The following is a 16012-nucleotide window of genomic DNA, read 5'->3' on the forward strand; positions in this document are numbered from 1 at the left end:
TTCAACAAGCTAAGTTGACTCATCATTCCGTCACCTTATTATGTGCAGTGGAACATAAATTTTGCAGAGTTATGTAGAGAAACCTAAGTTAATGGATACCATGCAATCAGAAAGAAAAAACCTAAGTTAATGGATACCATGCAATTAGAAAGAAAAAAATTAAACGATAAAGTGCAACTTAGTTGATAAGACACTATTTCATTTAATAGATTGGAAGTTTAAGTGATAAATGTAAATTTATTATTAATCCTATTTTAAAGAAAGAAAAAAAATCCTAAACTTGAACTGGCAAATTTATTCAAATAATGCGCTTTTCACCTTTGCAACTTTTATCTAATAAATATCTTCATTTTAATTTTTTTAAATCATAATTTATTCGTTTTCAATTTTGTTATTAGTGGAAGGAAGATATTTATGATATTTAAGTAAATCATAAATATCTCACGATCTAATATATCATATAGTACAAGTGGAAGGAAGTAAACCATTCACATATACTATAACATACTAATAAGTAGTATTAAAACTTAGATACGTGTATAAAAGCATAAAACCAGCTCTTACTTACAATATAAATATACACCCCAATATGGATGATCTTGAATAATTGGCATGTAGTATATCGATTTGGGTAAAATTAAAATGCAATTATCCTGCACGGCTCACGATCACGATCACGATCACGATCACGATCACGATCCCTCCCATTGATCTCCTCTACAGGCGTCGGTCGATCTCTGCGATCCTCATGCCGAAACTGAGTGGTTTCTATTTCTTCAATATCACATTCGAAACTGTTTTCTTCCATCATTCTAATAAATGCATGTGTTGCCCAACCTACGCCCCAGATTAATTCACTCATATTTAGGCTGATTTTATTATGATCAGACCTCAAAATTGAAATTTAATTGTTATGTTTAGTAATTAAAAGTATAACACAACTAACAAAGACATTTTCACATATAATCATTTATATCTTGTTGTCAATTAAATTCTATAGCATATTAATTATAGTTTGATGCTAGTCATATATACTCACCATTATTGCAATTCGGGAATGGGAAAAACTGGAGATAGCAAATCGAAGAAACAACAATTCCTACATTAAGTGCAATGGCGATGGATTAGTAGTAAAATAGAATAATTAAAAGTTGGTGTAATTAGAAGCAAGGTGACTGACCTAACATGGATCCAGTAAACACATCGGTCCAGTGATGCCAATAGTCGTCGACACGAGAAATAGCAACAAGTGCAGCAAACAAATAAGGAATAAGCACAATGCAAATCTTGGCCGCATGCCCTCTTTTATCAAACACTTTTATTTTCCCAGATAGATACCATGCCAGAAACCCTAACCCCGCGAATGACCCTGCACCATTTTCATTTATCTAATTCAATTTCCATTATACATAATTTTTCTATAATTCTTGAGTAATGTTGTTGCTACCAACATGCAGAATGGCCACTCGGAAAGCTTTTGTATCCCTCTTTTATAAGCTTCCGATCTCCGGTGCACATAACGTCCCCGTTGTTAGGGTTAAATATCTAGTCACACAACCATCTTGTTAAGCATGTCCATTTGTGCATAAAACTAAAATCCATATTATGCGAAAATTGAATGTTCACATGATCCCGCGAATTGAGCGGTTTTGCGTGGTTGTGCAAATTCATGCAAAAATCAGAGGTATGTGTGGTCACGCAAATTGAATGATTTTCACTATCATGCGAAATCGCTCAATTCGCATGACCACTATTTAAATTTTCCTCTTTCCAAGTTCTATATTCGTAAAACGTCTCATGACCAATTTGATTTGTTATGCCAGTCTTACAAATATTCACACGTAAAATGGTCTAACAATTACTCCATATACATACCGCGATTCCATCGGGGAAGCAGCGAAAGTAGAAGTTGGGGCGAGGTCGTCCCACAGCATCTTTTATGGAATCGGTTATGACTGCCGTGATCAGAACAGAATAAGCAAGCCCTAACATATCACAATTAATGAGTTACTATATATATACAACAACACAAATTAATAAGTACTCCTTTTTCTTGTTCCATTACACATACATGCAAAAACATACCAAGAATAGCATGGTGCAGATCATAAACATCCTTTCTGCGGTGGTAATAAATCAAAAACACCAAGCATGGCAAGATCACAGCATACACCTATTATATATATTCCCACAACCAATTCAATCACTTAATTAATCATAAACACCTCAAATTATTATGTATATATATATAGACATACAGGGACAGCCCACATAGGGACGGTGTCTGGTATTTTGAGAGGGTATTTGAGGTCAGTCATGAGGTCGGAGCTTATGTAGCGATGGAAGGGCTCGATGATGTTGAGGCAGCCATCAATTCCGGCAAGGAGGAGCAGAATAACCCAATCCTGCATATGCAGCCTTACCAGCCTTGCTCCATGCGACTGCACCGTGTGCCTCACAATATTGCCCTCCCCCGGACTCATCGCACAATCTCATTTAACAAAACAAAACTATACTAATTTTAAACCAAACATATATAGCAATACTAATTAATAGAATAAGCAATTAGTTGTATTTGAATGGAACACATTCTACCTTAAACTTTGAAATTTGATGTGTGATCTTGATTGCAACGAACACATGCATTTGCGTGTTCTGTTCCGTTCCAAGTAGTCAATGATTAAACGACATTTCAACCCCAAAACATTGTTCAAATATTTCCATTAAATATACCAAAAAAATCACACCATAAATAACTCTTAATCACTTACGTATTCAATCACATATATACATTAGAAATAGACCGGTCACCTCCTTAAAAGACGAGGGTTATCCAAGAATACATAGGTAAGACATTTTCATCATTCAGTCGATGTGGGACAATAATGATTCGTTGCGTGTGCTGGGGCGTGTCATTCTTGCATGTTTCATTATCTATATATTCTTGGATAACCCTTTTCCCTTTTAAGGTTTTTAAGGGGGTGAATGACCCATTTCTACCCACACAAAAAAATACAGTACTATTCTGTAATGGCTATCATAACAACTATTATAAACATTTCGTCTCAAAAAAGTTTTCCTAATGGATTCAAAATGTTTGGAATTATTTGACTTTTTGGAATAGCAAATACAACGAAGCACAATTCTCCAGGGATGCATGCATGAGAACAAAACCATATCATAATCGAATTCAAATTTCCAGAAATGGAAGTTCGTGATCAAATGGAATTTGCATTTAAAATATGTTGTTGAAATTAAGGACGTACCGTCGACAAAGGAAAAAACTAAAAATAAACAGGAAAATCACTCGGATGTCTCGTGTATAAGGCCTCGCCAATTTATAAGAAAAAACATTTTCTATAAATTTATATCATATGAAAATGAGTGATAAGAAAATATTGATGCATAACTCACCGATCTTTATCCACCATTCTCATTGGATGTATTTTTAACACTTTTTAATGAAATGATTTAGGTATGAGAATCGAATTTGAGTAAAACATTGCAATGTATCCATTGATCTAGCTCTATTTTTATCCACAACAAGATCGTACTAAATAGACTTTTTAAACATAAATTCAATGAATCTAAGTCTACTTCATATCGGACCACATTTACAACCTTATTGAACTCATTATTTGAAGTCATTTTTTAAAATCTTTTTTACCTCTAAGTCTTAAAAGAGTACAAAAATCATTTTTACACTCGCTTTATTTTTTATTTTTATTGAAATTTGTGTTTTATTAATCAATAAGGGTTTCTTTAATTTTTTCTTTTCTTTTTCTTCTTTTCACTTCGGTTGGTCTTTCTATTTCTTTCTATTGGTTCTATCTTAACCCTTATTTTCTACTTGCCATTTTTTATTATTATTTACCAGTTAGATATTTTTTGTAATTACCGAGAATTTAGTTAAACTTTAAGTATGTCAATGAAAAATAGTAGTAACACTAGTTTATACTATAAAATATTTAATTGAAATAAAATTTAGTCGTACAAAATTATTGTTGGAAAATATAGTTATAGTAAAATGTAAGTTATTTTTTGAGTTGGAAACAAAAAGTAAATATTCAAAAAACTCTTTGAGTTAGGAAGTAATTATGACTTTTCCTTTTCTGTTCATTTTACAAATTATCATAGTCTCGGTAAAGCAAGAGGCGTGATATCAATTTTCTTTTCCTTTTTTGTTCAATTTCTGTCTTTTTTACACAAGTTGTGGTAGAGTTCATGATTATTATATTTAATTTCCGTGTGGTTAATAAATTGTTAAAATTTGCCATAGACTTGGAGGATATAAAAGCTATTCGACATAACATTTTTAATACTTTGTATAGTTTACAGGAAACCATAGTTATAATAATTAAATACTGATAAAACTCGAATATCAATATCTGTCATCTATCACAACTTACAATAAGCAAATATCTACAACGAATTAATTTTTCAATTACAAATGCAATTGTATTTCACAAGGTTATTAATTACTGTACTTATGTTGCTGCCAGGTGGCAGTGAACAGGCCTCTGTTAGCAGATTTTATTGGGCTAAGCCCAATAGGGCATCACATTTATTATAAATATGCCCAAATATGCTCAAACAATTAATGAGTAATCTTGACCTATATATAACTCTATTAATGGTCATATTAATGTGAACATTGATAGCGTTACAATGCTACATTTTGTACTAATCGTTTAGTACACATAATCATTTTTGTAGATATATTAATGTTGGTGAGAGTATTAATGTTGATGATGGAATTATGAGCATTTGGGGTACAATTAATCTAGTCAGAGTATTGCAATATGCAAGACGAATTAATCAGTATAATTGAGCTTCCAAGCTTAAAAATGCATGTAGAATATTGATCAATTAAAACTATTTATTTTAATTAAAATACACTTTTAAATAGGATTAATTTTATCATATGACCCAACTTTAATTGACTCATCGTTAGAATTATGAGAATAGGGGTAATGGTCCTAAACTTTTGGTGAAATTTGGTATTTTCTACGAACTTAAACAACTTAGTATAATGAACTTACAACTTAGTACCAAAATTTCCACAAGTTTGATTTCCCCTTAATTTGGTTTCATATCACATGTCGAATTATGTATGTGGACAGACCGGTGTTAATACACGGAATTACCTCTTTATTGATGGGCGTGATTGGAATCCATTTGCATGTCGTTTAACATTAAAAATGTCTCCCAATTTTTTCAGAAATTTTGAATCTTGGAAAATTCACCATAAGGTACAAGTTTATGATTTTTGTGATAAGTTTATGTTTATGAAAAATATCAAAGTTCAGCTAAAATTTGTTTTTTTATGGACCATTAACCCCAATCTTTCATTGTATACCCAAAAATGCACGTGCGTGAATTTTATATTACGAAAAACTTTGAGAACCAACTGAAATTAATTGAGAGTTAAATTGAACCCGTAATTACGAATTCATAGACAAGACGAACCAAATAATGCAAGGGATATATTGCGGACGACCAACTATTCGGGAATTTAGTGTCAAGTTAGGTTTCATATTTATTTTTGAAGAGTAGGTTATTTTCAATATAATAATATACTTCATCCGTCCCACAAAAGTGGTTTCATTTTACCATTTTTGTTGGTCCCACAAAGTTTATCTCAATTGGAGTTTTTTTAAAAATAGACATTAAATATACCCCTCAATTTCCCCAAAGTGAGACCTTTATTCCACTACACACATCTATCCATAAAGTTAAACAATTTCTTAAAACCCGCGCCGAGTCAAATGGAACAAACTTTGTGTGACGGAGGAAGTAATTAATTATAAAACACTAAAAAACAATAATAACAAAAGTAGTTGGAAATGTAAAGATCATTGGTCACTCTAAATTTGTCCCATCAATAATAACAAAAAAGTAATAATTGTTGGAAGGTGCTATTTTTTAATGGCCAAACTAGAATATTGAATACTCTTATTTCAAGAGGAACAAAAATGCCAATAAATAAAATACTGCCTCCATTCTGTCACGAGCAAGACACTTTTTTTAACACATAATTTTAAAAATTAATAGGAGTATGTAAAAAGTTGAGTGAAGATAAAATAAAGCATAAAGATAAAAAAATTAAAAGAATGAAAGAGAATAATAATATAAGTAAGAGAAGAAAATAATATATTATTAATTTTTATTAAAAAGAGAAATAATTCATTTTAAGTGAAAGAATAATAAATAATACTCCCTCCGACCCACAGAAATAGACTCTGTAACCTTTTTCGTCGTCTCATACAAATAGTCTATATCTATTTATGATATTATTTTTCTCCTTCTCTTTTACTCTATCATTTATGGGCTTCACCATAACTACACAATTACAACTACTCCCTCCGTCCAATTCAAGATGGTCGTATTTCCTTTTTTTTTTATCCCAATCAAGATGGTCACTTTCCAATTTTAGAAATAACATTCTCTCTCCTTTCTCCTCATTAAAATATTCCACTATTATATTTTTCCTCTTAACTTTATTCCACCTAACAACACTTTCTAAAATTCCGTGTCACATAAAAATATGGTCATCTTGAATGGGACGGAGGGAGTACTTTTTCTCTTCTCTTCTACCCTACTAATTATACATTAAAAATCATGTCAATAGCAAATGATCTATTTGTTTTTTATGGAAGATATATTGTAATTCGGCAGTTATAAGAAGAGGGAGAGGGGGGAACAATAGAGTGGCCCACCTAACCATCCTAGAAAAGTAAGCAATGACCATGACACAAAGTCACTCAATTAAAGATAGGGAGCCTCTAATATTATCTACTCCACTCCCCACCAATTAAGCAAAAGTTTTGTTCTTTCTTAGCCACACCCCCTTTTAGTGGTCTTTATATTATGTGTATCAAGTGTATAAAATATTGGAGCATTCCTCACTTTTTTTTTTCTTTTTTGTCTTCCTAGTGGTCAAAGACTCTAGTGTATAACTAACTAGCTTTTCTGATACATCTCAAAACCAATAAATAGCTAATTTCGTGGAATTTGTAATCACTCATTTATCATATTTCCATAATAATTTCCACTTTTTTTTCTAATTTATTCTTCTACACAGAATTCCATAGTGGAATTTACATAAACAACCTCACCTTCAGTCCTCACTCTCACACGCCAAATTCTTGTTTCTCTCTCTATCAGACACAGGCATAGAGCTTCTTTTCTAGTACTCTTGAGAAAAAAAAATTAGTTTCTTCAAATTCCATAATAATTCCCCACTTGCCCACCTCTCCCCATTCTTCCTCCACTCCTTCCATCACACGCAATTCCAAATTTCCATCTCTCTCTCTCTCAGAGAAGCCATGCCTACAGCGGCGGCGGAAACGGCGGAGCAAATTCGCCACAGGAAGCCCAGAAATCCCGACACAGATCCCAATTCCAGCCGCCCCAAAACCACCATATCCTCAATCCTCCTCTCCTCCAGTCCCAATTCCGACGCCGCCTCCAAGAAAAAGAACTTCTCCTCCGCCACATTCCGCGGCCTCGGCTGCGCCGCCTCGCCGCAGGTCTCAGTCCCCGAGGTCATAAGGACCTCCGCCAATTGGGAAGCCAAGAAGCTCAAGAAGAAGAGGCTCAAGACTAAGAAGACCGCCAATGATCAGCTTCCCATTCCCGGAAACCCCACTGCCATTAATACGCCGCTGCAATCCTCATCGTCTTCGCTCTCGCTGGCGCTGTCTTCTAGCTGTGTGGGCGCACCTGATGTCTGGTGCGGCGCCGGAATCGGCCTCAGCACCGACGCTGCCTCCGTCGATTGCGTCGTTTCGAGGAGGCCCTCGAGAGGGAAAGTTGATGGTAATGACAGAATCAACGCTATTGCTCCCAGAGAGGTAACTTGTTTCCTTCCTTTACCTATAAATTTAGAGCTTAATTTGAACATTGTGTTGTTAATTGATGCTAAAGATTGAAACTTTATTCTATTTTTGTGTCAAAATTCTGTGATGTTCTGGTACTTGTTCAATCAGTTTCTGGGTGTGAAGGTGATCTAAAAATCTTGCAATCAAATAAACGTAGCTTCCAGTTTTTTCAATATTTTCACTTTCAAGCTAATTAATGTCATCATGACTAACTTGAATTGACAAATTTATGCCATCATGACTTGTTGAATTGGCGGAGACATCCAACTATTTTTTTAAATACATTTCAGGTGTCCACTTCAACGTTAGTTTGAAGGCATTTGACAAACGTGTGAAAATCAGAACAATTGAAAGTTGGTGTATTTCTAACCAATTTTATTTTTCATTCATGTTCAAAACTATGATTTGGTGAAAGTTTATGTATGTATACGTAGTTATCCCTTTTTGTGTTTTTATCGTCACTAACTTGATGAGTTGTCTATGCATTTAGTTTCCTGTTTATACTGTTTTGGTATTGTTTGCAATTTCTAGCCATATGACCAAGTTTGTTTGTGTTAATTGTTCTAGTTCTAATGCTTTTGTCATTCCTGTGCTGTATTTGATCATGTTGCTCATCGGTTATGTTATACAATGGGCTCAACTTTCTGATGTTGATTGCCAGCGTTCGTACAACGTGAGGAGAATGGTTACCCCTGAAGACAACCCTTTCCTTGAATCTGATTCTTCCGTTGGACTAGCTCGTATTCGTTCTGATGTTACTGGATCTAGGCCTCTTCATCGTCATGTCAGGCATGGCTTCCGCGAAGGACTTGGTGAGGTTAGTTTCGTCTTCCTTATTGTAGGGTGTAGTGTTCTCTTTCTCTGATGATAATGATGTTTCGGCTCCTATTACTTTCCAATGCTCATGACAAAATGTAATTCAGAGTTTTTCAGATAGTATTTTACTCTGTAAGATGAGTTTGCCCTGAACTGTACCCTAGCAAAATCTTATTTGGTCGTTAGTTTCCAAAATACTAGTACTACTATTTTTTTTTTCTTCCTATAATGAGTTATTGTGAAAGCTATTTTAGTTACTATGGATATCATTCTACAGAGAGATCAGTGTATGTTCGATTTGGTGGATTAGACAACATCTAGTCTTATGATATGTCATTCGGTTGGATTGAACTGGCCCATAACTACTTTGTTTCTGGACAACGATATGTAAGACTAGTCTTGTCTAACGAATTTTTTTATTTATTATACGAGTAAAATTGATAGTGGGACATGGATGATAGGACATAGAGCTGGGCAGACCATCCCATCCGAATTTGTATGTTGAAATAGTGCTGAGGAGTTTTGGACCATAACCTTAGAATAAGAAGTATACTAGACAATAAGGGTTATCTTTACCTCAATTGCTCAGAAAAGCTAAATTATCATTTCATGATCAGATTGTGTTATTTTGAATTTTGATAGTCTGTTTTTTGGTGGCAATCTTTCCAGTCGCTTACGACGTGCTTACGGCTGCAGACTGTAATGCTCCAAAACAGTCTCTTGATGGCTGGGAGACCAGACGGGCTCGACCGGTACAGGGACCTCAGACTCGACACGGACAGCATGTCGTACGAGGTTTGTTTGTAACACGACAGTGTCTAGCTAGGCTTGCTATTGATATTTGTGTTCTTGAAGTCTGTTATCATCTTGCAAACAGGAATTGCTGGAGCTCGGTGATAGGATCGGGTATGTGAGCACCGGATTGAAAGACGACGAGATAGCTCGTTGTTTGGGGACAGCCAAGCTTGCAACCTCGACTGATTTATCGTTGCAGTTTGCCTCGGAGATGGAGAGGAAATGCAGTATCTGCCAGGTTAGTTTCTCTCCCCTGCTGCAGTAGGCACGTCTTTTTATGCTCTCGTGTCCCACAGTGGATTCAAACCTAAGACCTCTGACCTAGTCTCACCTCAGGCAGCCACTCTATGGCTAAGCCTACTCGCACACACTCCCTCGTGTTTTTTTGATGGTTTGTTTCGGTATATTGCAGGAGGAATACGAAGCAGACGACGAGACGGGAAAGCTATACTGTGGACACTTCTATCACATCTACTGCATAAAGCAGTGGCTCCGGCAGAAGAGTAGCTGCCCGATTTGCAAAACACTGGTGGCGTCGCTAACTGAAGAAGAAGCTAAATAGGTTTGGCCTTTAAGAACTTGCTGCTGTTGCTGCTTTCGAATCTTTCTGTATAGATTCTGAAATCTTTGAAAACTGAGGGCATTCTTTTTTCTTCGTTTTTTCATGTGGAGATTTGGTTTCTACATGTCTAGGATGCTAATTTTTTTTTTCCAATTTTGGTCGTTGGCAAATTTGGTGTTTGATTGAACTGTAAAATTCAAATCATCATAATCTATTCTTTACTTGTTTATGTACGAATCTGTCTATGTATTGGCCGCTGAGTGAGAAGGTTGATGAATTATGCTACTATTAAAGTTGTATTGGAAACAAAGCCTTTTTCTGTCGTTATTTATGTATTTTTTTATACTAGTTTTGTGTGCAAATGCAGTAGTTGTAATAATGATTTTTTACTTTACCTTTTTTGAATGATCATTTCTGGTGCTGGTTTTCATTTATATTCATACAGTCATACTTCGATAAATTGTTCACTATTACAAGACATATCCTACTGCTACACCTGCAAAGGAACAAAAGCACATAAACAAAACTTACAACAATCAAACATTTTCTTAAATTATGTTACACAAAGAAAACTGTGTAGAAGTAGCAGGAAAATAATCTTACCTACAGAGGACAGAAATGCCCTTGATGCTGGTGTTTTGTCATAATCCGATGCCTGGATTAGGGAAATTGCTCTCAAATCTTCTTGGCTTGGCACAATCTGATAGTTCAGACCCACCCAATTTTCTTGTTTACATTGTCGTACACGAACAGTAGACCTTGTAGCGATATATCTGAGTGAATGCCGATAGATACCAAAAACAAACAAAATGAAGGTTATAACGGATGGACAGATAGAAACTAGTTATTTCAACAATATATGCGACGTTGCTGTCAAATTCATCGAAGCATTCTAGTTGATTATCCATACCTCCAAGTATAAAAGTGGATCCATCGTGTACTTTATTTCCATTAAGGATGCCCAAGCACACGTTGCCCTTTCTCTGTAGCAGTTCAAGCACTGTTTTACATTGATTCTACAGTGGTAAATCTAGTAGAAGAAACATACTATAAAGATAATACATACATTGATCACCAAGTACCCCTCTGGAGGTATTTGGAGCTTTCTGGAAAGGATCCACCACTTGCTTCTAAAATGAAGGTTTAATGGTTTGAATAACATTTTGACATCCTTCACGGACCTACAAAGATAAATTAGTAAAGCTTGTCTTACTCCGAACTTATTAGGGAAACGGTATGATGTAACTCATGCATCTAAAAACTTAGCAAACTGTGACACAACTGAAATGCATAGAGACAAACAGCTTGAAAATGCTTCCCTGGATACTTATAAACATCACGAGCTTCGAATAGAGAGCTGTGTGCGCGCACAACAGAATTATTTTTTAGTCCAGGTAAGGAAGTCTCAATGAACTTGCAGTTGCTGACATCTTTGATTTTTATATACTAGGTGATAGAATATGTCACTTAAGCAATATGAATTCTGTTGCGACTCTTTATGTGAAGAACTATGAAAACAGTAAATGACCAATATTCCGTATGAGAAAAATGAGTCTCCAGTTGCTGACAGTTAAGATACACGTTGTTTTCTACCAGAAAACCCAAAAATATTGTACCTTAAAGGGGATTTGGAACGCCAGCAAATAGGTAACGACGTATCTGATGTATCAAGGACAATGCTTTCATTGGAAATGTCGTTAAGCTGAAACCAAAAAATTCATGGATAAATGCATACGAATGAGATAATTATGTCGTCTAAAGACCTTTAACAAGACACTCTAAAAATTTACTAAAGTGACAAGATTGTTATACGCTTCTTCTGGGAAGTATGAATAGGAGCTGCCAGTATCAAAAATTATATTTCTTTGTCTAGGTTTAACAGCACCCAAATCAATTTGTCTGCTCCCGTAGTTCACTTCCATAATTTCTGCCTGATAAGAGTTCCTGGACATAGATTAAAATAGTCCTCATTAATGAATGCATCATCGAGAGAGACAGCAACAAGCAATCTCAAGAAAAAGGGGAACAAATCCACAATTAAAGTCACATGGATGCATGATTAAAAGTAATATCAGTGAGAATAATTGAAAATTATTGCATTCTCAGCTCCACTGAAAGATACTACCACTTTGAACCCAAGGCCGATAATAAGATGTGAGCCTGTGACTAGTGCATAGAACTTGCACTCACTCATTTTCTGTTCATGTTTTATCGCTAAACATGGTTACATCTTAAACATTTGGTAGAAGATTCTCTTGAAACTTATCTGCACTCACGAATCAAGGCTCTGAAGCATAGGTACCCATGCCATTTGTGAGTGGGGCACAAAGTCATCACCAAAGAACAAGTAACCACCGCTGAGGGTGTCAGTAGCAAGGCAGTGTCCAATGATATTTTTAGTGATTCCTTCACTTGCTAACTGAGAAGGCAGACTGATTTTAGCTCCTAAGACAGAGAATTCCTTCTGTCTTTCCCAGTGTGTTCAAAAGTAAACCTTGCTGGTCGTATGCGCAACTGACATGCAACCACAGATCATAAATAAAGAGTTGCAATATTGTAAGCAGTGTTCACATAGAACTAGAAAATGTTACCCGAAAACAACTTTCGACTTGACTAAAGAACCATTTGCAATGTTCAGAGAAACCTCATCCCTAGCAAGCACTCCCATGGAGGAGCTGTGATCTGCATACTCTATTTCATAATCACACTGGAGGCAAGAGTCACAGTGTTTGCTCATTTGGTTTTTTTTGAGTTCATGGTAGTAGAATCCTTAGGTAGTATGATGTTATCTTTCCCTGGCTTGTAGAAAGGATGAGCTCCCTGCAAAGCATTTATCTCTATGTGAGTATGTTCCATTATACAATGTTACAGAATTGGGTTGGAAGACAACTACTTCTATCCATAGATACCATCCTTAATCACTCATTCTCCTACATTTAATGAAGCAATCAGAAGTACCTTGGCACAACTAGTGCATGGGGCATCACACTGAACCCATGTTAAGTCATTCCCAGTATCTATATCAAGAAAGTAAGGTCTTGGAGGATTCCCAAAATGCAAGTATGTATAATACAGCCTGCAAAGAAATAAAAACAAAGTAATCCATCATTTTATTGCATCTTACATAAACAAAAATGATAAATAACTGAACCTGCATGAGAAACCAGCAGTAAATCCAAAAGGAAAATTTTCTTAGTTTCTCAAAGATATGAGAATTTGTTATGGTTACTTATTTTTCTGCTCACTAATGATCTATTCTCTTGAATTTCCAAGACAAAGTATGTCAAGCTAGGAACTTCACAATAAGTTGAGCTAGCATTCCGACTTTAAGAAGCAGTTGCATTCAAGATATCATAACTATCAATGATGATACAGCTCATATATATAGAGAAGAGAACAAATTTATAAAATTACAGAGTCACACTTCACTTTGGCCCATTCTTACTCCAACCTTATCCCGATCCAAATTTTGTTACTCCAGCTAAGGATACAGCTTAAATTCTCAGTTAAATCTACACCAAATGGTTCACTAGTAATCTTGGATACTAGTTCCAAATTCAGATCAGTTGTAGTTGAATTAACCTTAAATTCTACATTCTGCACGCTATTAACCAATTGAGATTTTTTTGCAGTAGAAAAGAGTCTACAACTGAATCAAATCAAAATCCTGTCAAAGTAGATTGGTGAACATCTTAGTCAACGACAATCAAATCCAAATATAAAAAAAGGTAGAAATCTCAGTGTAACTAATGAGAAAACAATGAGTAAGCAGACTTACCCATCAAGATAAATGTTACCTCCAACAGGTATAACAGTAGCAGAGTCAATCTTAGAAGCAGCAGACACCGATTTCTTGTTAAATTTGGGAGCACGCATAAGCATCGCACTATCGTTCAAACCCCTCAATCTCCCCAATTTCAGCTCAACATCACCGTTGCCTCCGTAAGGCTTCCGATACAAGGGGAACAGAAACGTAGTCCGCGACTTGTTTTTGTGATCATCTTCATCATCATCATTATCAAAATCATCGCGCAACCGAAAGACTTCCTCCTGAGAGATTGAGCTCCAGCAGTACAAGGCGATGAAGCAGATGCATAGAATCGGCAGAATAGTGCTCGGGCGGCGGTGGCTGAAATTCCCCAACGAAGACGGAGACTGACGACGAGCAGAAATCTGCTGCGGCGGCGGCGGAGGAGACGGCGACGGAGAAGGATCGTTTGGCGGATGAGTTGATTGTGAAGTAGTAGAAGAAATATGATTATCGGAGAGAGTGAAGGCAGTGATGGTTTTACCAAAGGAAGGGTTGTCGGGAGGGGGTAGAGTGATGATGACTAAGCCAGTAAGCTGAGAGGAGGGCTCATCAGTCTCGTCCGCCATCGCCAGTCTTCGCTGGTGTCTCTCTCTTCAATCAGAGTAGAGAGAGAGAAGAGAGAGTGAAAATTCAAAATACAGTAGCTGTATTTTTCATTGGCAAAATTTTCAAAGTCAATGGAGCGAATGAGTCGTGATATCGAAGCTGGAGTTACCGGGAAATTATTTGTAAATTATTTGGATAATTAGAGCATCCACGACCGTGCTCTTGCCAACTAGCACGGTTGTGGGTCAGGCCTCATTTTTTTTGCATGCTCTTAGAGCATCTCCAATGGGCGGATGTCCCACTCGGACATCCACTAGGACATCCCGAAAACACCTCCCGCCACGTCACTAGGACTTCCCATCCAACTGCCACGTCACTAGGACATCCCCTTCACAATCCGCCCTTCCCATCGCCCTTCCCACTAGGACTTCCCGCAATAAAAAAAATCACAAATTCACAAATAAAACAATTTACGTTTACGGAAATAAAATTTCAACACGAATACGAACGGGAAAAATTAACAACTTCATTTAAAAAAAACATACATGATTTGAAAAAAAAATTACATAGTAATAAAACAAAAAAAGTACTAACATCAACGTCAACCCTTCCGCGTCCAAACCACTTCGATAATATCGTTCTGAAGTCGAACATGGGCATCTGTTTGCCGCATGTCGGCAAATGCACGCATCCGCTCGACCTCTCCATGAGGTACCCCCATATTCACATTCGCGGTGGCCACGCCGTGACTTGGACCTGCACCCGTATCATCTTCATTGGTCCACTGAGTCAGTTCCGCACCTTCATTTTCGACAATCATGTTGTGCATTATGATACATGCGTACATGACATCGCCGATGTTGGGAATATACCACTGTCGTGCAGGACCCTTGACTACCGCCCATCGACTCTGGAGCACACCAAATGCCCGCTCCACATCCTTGCGCGCTGCTTCCTGACGGCTCGCAAAGTATGACTTCTTTTGTCCGAGCGGATGCATGATTGTCTTCACAAACACGGGCCAGTTTGGGTATATCCCATCCGCCAAATAGTATCCCATATTGTGCTGGTTGCCGTTGGCGACGAAACTGATGGCGGGACCAACGCCATTGCACTGAGCATTGAACATGGGCGACGACTGGAGAACGTTGATGTCGTTGTTCGACCTGGCGACTCCAAAATAAGCATGCCATATCCACAGCCGGTGATAAACTCGTGGTTTAGCAAGTATTTTGGATGTTTAACGTGAACATTTCAGTGTTTTTGTAGCATACTACTTGAGTTTACATCTATTATCCACTACATAAGTGTTTGGACGAGTTTGTCGAGTGTTTGGAGCTAAAACAGGTGAAAATTACTTGAAAACGAGCTTGAAGGAAGAATCGCCTGACCGGGCGCGCTTCAATGCGCGACTTTCGTATAATAGCCATAACTCTCTCATCCGGACTCCGATGGGGGCGTGCAAGATACTCACGCGAAGCCCTTTCGAAGACGAAGACAATGCTTTAGGAGGATTCCAGAGAAAACGCCCGACCGGGCGTTTTGGTCGCAAACTCCAGAAAATTCGCCCGACCGGGCGTTTTGGCGACTTAAAATCGC

At 36.8% G+C, this 16012-nt stretch overlaps 2 protein-coding genes and 1 pseudogene across 4 annotated transcripts; 1 reads left to right on the forward strand and 2 right to left on the reverse strand.

Moving 5' to 3' along the window:
• Positions 1 to 555: 555 nt before the first annotated feature.
• On the reverse strand, positions 556 to 3317 carry LOC121747369 (lipid phosphate phosphatase 2-like). 2 transcript variants are annotated; one of them, XM_042141403.1, is made up of 9 exons: positions 3267 to 3317; positions 2596 to 2655; positions 2259 to 2510; positions 2086 to 2173; positions 1876 to 1985; positions 1452 to 1545; positions 1181 to 1369; positions 1040 to 1099; positions 556 to 837 (listed from the first exon to the last, which is right to left on the reverse strand). In XM_042141403.1, exons 3-9 carry the CDS (start codon positions 2481 to 2483, stop codon positions 638 to 640), a joined length of 966 nt encoding a protein of 321 aa, XP_041997337.1. In that variant the 5' UTR covers positions 2484 to 2510; positions 2596 to 2655; positions 3267 to 3317; the 3' UTR covers positions 556 to 637. The 2 variants fall into 2 exon arrangements, with proteins under 2 accessions (XP_041997337.1, XP_041997338.1); XM_042141404.1 differs by having other exon boundaries at positions 2259 to 2491; positions 3267 to 3294.
• A 3738-nt stretch (positions 3318 to 7055) lies between these two features.
• LOC121747875 (probable E3 ubiquitin-protein ligase HIP1) lies at positions 7056 to 10383 on the forward strand. Of its 2 annotated transcripts, none has more exons than XM_042142016.1 (5): positions 7056 to 7856; positions 8545 to 8700; positions 9396 to 9494; positions 9577 to 9732; positions 9907 to 10383. In XM_042142016.1, exons 1-5 carry the CDS (start codon positions 7329 to 7331, stop codon positions 10054 to 10056), a joined length of 1089 nt encoding a protein of 362 aa, XP_041997950.1. In that variant the 5' UTR covers positions 7056 to 7328; the 3' UTR covers positions 10057 to 10383. The 2 variants fall into 2 exon arrangements, with proteins under 2 accessions (XP_041997950.1, XP_041997949.1); XM_042142015.1 differs by having other exon boundaries at positions 7061 to 7856; positions 9369 to 9494.
• A 40-nt stretch (positions 10384 to 10423) lies between these two features.
• On the reverse strand, positions 10424 to 14541 carry LOC121747874 (annotated as a pseudogene).
• Between the last annotated feature and the right edge of the window lie 1471 nt (positions 14542 to 16012).

This window comes from Salvia splendens, chromosome 9 (genome assembly GCF_004379255.2).
Source record: "Salvia splendens isolate huo1 chromosome 9, SspV2, whole genome shotgun sequence".
Classification (NCBI taxonomy): domain Eukaryota; kingdom Viridiplantae; phylum Streptophyta; class Magnoliopsida; order Lamiales; family Lamiaceae; genus Salvia; species Salvia splendens.